At 44.6% G+C, this 2,737-nt stretch overlaps 1 protein-coding gene across 1 annotated transcript in view; it reads right to left on the reverse strand.

Annotated features, from left to right (window-relative positions):
• The window catches only part of LOC135521989 (basal cell adhesion molecule-like), a 111,285-nt gene extending 109,090 nt beyond the window's left edge, over positions 1–2,195 (reverse strand). Inside the window, exon 1 of the mRNA XM_064947843.1 lies at positions 1,917–2,195. Coding sequence (XP_064803915.1) covers positions 1,917–1,986 — 70 coding nt within the window. The 5' untranslated portion in view covers positions 1,987–2,195. The remainder of the gene's footprint in view (positions 1–1,916) is intronic.
• Between the last annotated feature and the right edge of the window lie 542 nt (positions 2,196–2,737).

Below are 2,737 nucleotides of genomic sequence, written 5' to 3' on the forward strand. Positions count from 1 at the left end.
GTGTGTGTGAGAGAGAGACAGTCTGCCAACAGAGAAACCTGCTATTTTAAGACAAACGAGCCAGAGGGAGGGAGGAGGGGTCGGGTTGAGATTAAGGGAAGATAGGAGAGGGAGCATTCTTGTCCCCTTTTACAGTGAGAGAGAGGCGTACTGCACTAAAGTTTAGGGGGGTGCTGCAGGCGTGTCTTGGACCTGGACTGGTTGCTGTGGAGGTGGGGACTAGTGTTTCATACTGTCCTATGTACAGACTAAAGGGCCAGGGGTGGGGACTGGAAGAGCTAAGAACAGGAGCTCACTTAGCTACAATCAAGGGACCACCCACTGTTGTATCCAGCCTCCTACGTGAGGTACCAGGCCTTCCATTAGCTGGCTTTGGCTTTTAGTACAGACACCTGTTTAGTCTCAGACACACAGTCTACACAGTGGCATCATGAAGGACTGGGCTCATATACACACAGCCACAGCAACACAGCCCAGGGAACAACTGTCTCAAAGACCAGGTGTAGAGTGGATGGAGGGAGGAGGAGCAGGGGTGGAGAGGACAGGGTAGCGGAGATCTGAGAACGGTGTAGTAGAGGTTTAAAGGAAAAAGGGAGGGTCGCTGGAGAGAGTGAAGGATGGTGCAGAGCGAGAGATGAATGGAGCTGGCGAGACTGAGGGATGCAGAGAAAAGGAGGGATGGGTGTAGAGAGAGGGAGGGGTGTTGCTGAACACCAGCCAGTTCAACTCAGATAGGCAGAGATCCAGATTGGGGAGATAAAGAGGGGGATTTTTGATGGAGGAAAAAAAGAGAAAGACAGAAAGTTGCAGATAGATGTTTTATTTTAAAGATGATGAGTGAGAGGCAGTGGTGAGGGAGAGCAATAGATAAGTATAGAGAGAGGGGGAGAGAGAAAGAGAGAGATGCAGTGCCTTGGCCAAATGGACACACCCCACCCTAAAAGACCAAACAGCCTACAGAACCGCACTCGTTATTTATATAACTCAACATGTATGTAGCCTCGTAACCTTTTTATCCATACGAGACAAGAGAACAGTGGAGTGGAAAAGCTAAATGATAGCGTTTGAAAGCATAAAACGTTGCTCAAATGTGGGGCAGATAATGCAAACTATAAATAAATCATCAGGTTAGTGTCATCTACCGGTAAGGTTGAGAGTAGGCCTACCCTTAATTCATAAAGACACACATATAAATCAATTTAATAACACTCGGTATAGTCCGAGGCACATCACACCCCATCCAACGCATTCTGAACAGCTTGCTCATTGATCATAGATCAAATACATAGCGGTCATTCCGGCCGAGACTCAGCTACAGGCTACTGCAGCCCGTTGTGCGCTCGGAAGTGCACTCTACTGCGGAGCAAGGGGTTCCCACACGACTACAAAGGAAAAGTGCGGTCTGGGTTAACCCCTAAAACATCTCACGAATTTAACATGATCCGTCACTTTGTTCAAAATGTGCTGCGCATCAAAGAGTTGGCCTACATGTAAGTATTTTTTTCTATAATAATTTAAAAATAGTTCACTGACAAGTCCAGCATTCCTCCAGACACAACTGCCTAGATTTTCAAAGTCTCGATTTACACCTGTTATTTTGGCACCGACTGGCACTCAATAACAGGTTGTTTTCACATAAAGCGGGTGACCAGAACAAATTGCCAAAGGAAACAATATATGCACAAGGTACAATAAAGTTGTATAACCCACTAACGTATGTAAAACACTTTCGTAATGTGATACGCAGTCCATAGCCTACTATGATATAACGCACTGTGATAGTTGAAGGAGAAACAACCGTACAGGCAATGAAGAGATTCATAGCCTCCAGCCAAGAGGAACCAACAGCAGTGGGCGAAAACAACATTTACTTTCTAAAATAAAACAGACGGGGACGCGTGGAATCCAAGTCTTACCTTGCAATGAAAAGCAAAGCAGCAAGGTGCACAAGAGCGAAGCGCGTCCAAATGCTACCATCCCGTCCATGGCTCGATCTGGAACTTTTACAGATGTATTTAGCTGTTTTTCTTGAGCTGTTTCTGTCTTTATGTATTTGTGGCAGCAGCAAGTCTTCAGTCGTCCAGAGTTGTTTCTCCCTCGCCCTCTCTCTCTCTTCGTCTCTCTCAATAAAGCGAGCGCTATCCCCCCTCTCTCTCACAGCGAGAAATCTGATGCTTGTGGCAGTCTTGGTTGATGTATTTCCACAAAAGGTGACCTACGTCCCCTCCCTCGCGCTCTCTCTCTCCCGCTACACCTCAGTTGCCCTGAAAAGACTTGCTTTACTATTCAAATATGCGTATATCGATGTTGGCGGTTTTTGAAAATGTAAAATAGATTTTCAAAAACAACATTAACACCGAAGTGGAAAGTAAAAACTCTTGCCAACTCCAACCACTATTTCTTGTTCCTTAGTCTTCGACGTCTATTATTAGGTTATTACAGATAATACATTAACAATATAGGCTAATGACATATTTTTTTTTTCATTCATAACCAACAATAAGAACAATAATACACAGCCTACTACCTTGTTAGTTCATATCAGCTGTGGATAAAATCAGATTCAGAATCATATAGTTGAGAATCATATAGTTGAAAATCTCCAGTCCATTCATATTCATATTTTTTATAGCCTACACACAATAGCCTCCCTAGCCCAGCATAGCTTACACACAATAGTCTCCCTAGCCCAGCATAGTCTACACACAATAGTCTCCCTAGCCCAGCATAGCCTACA

The sequence above is a fragment of the Oncorhynchus masou genome, chromosome 30 (assembly GCF_036934945.1).
Source record: "Oncorhynchus masou masou isolate Uvic2021 chromosome 30, UVic_Omas_1.1, whole genome shotgun sequence".
Taxonomy (NCBI): domain Eukaryota; kingdom Metazoa; phylum Chordata; class Actinopteri; order Salmoniformes; family Salmonidae; genus Oncorhynchus; species Oncorhynchus masou.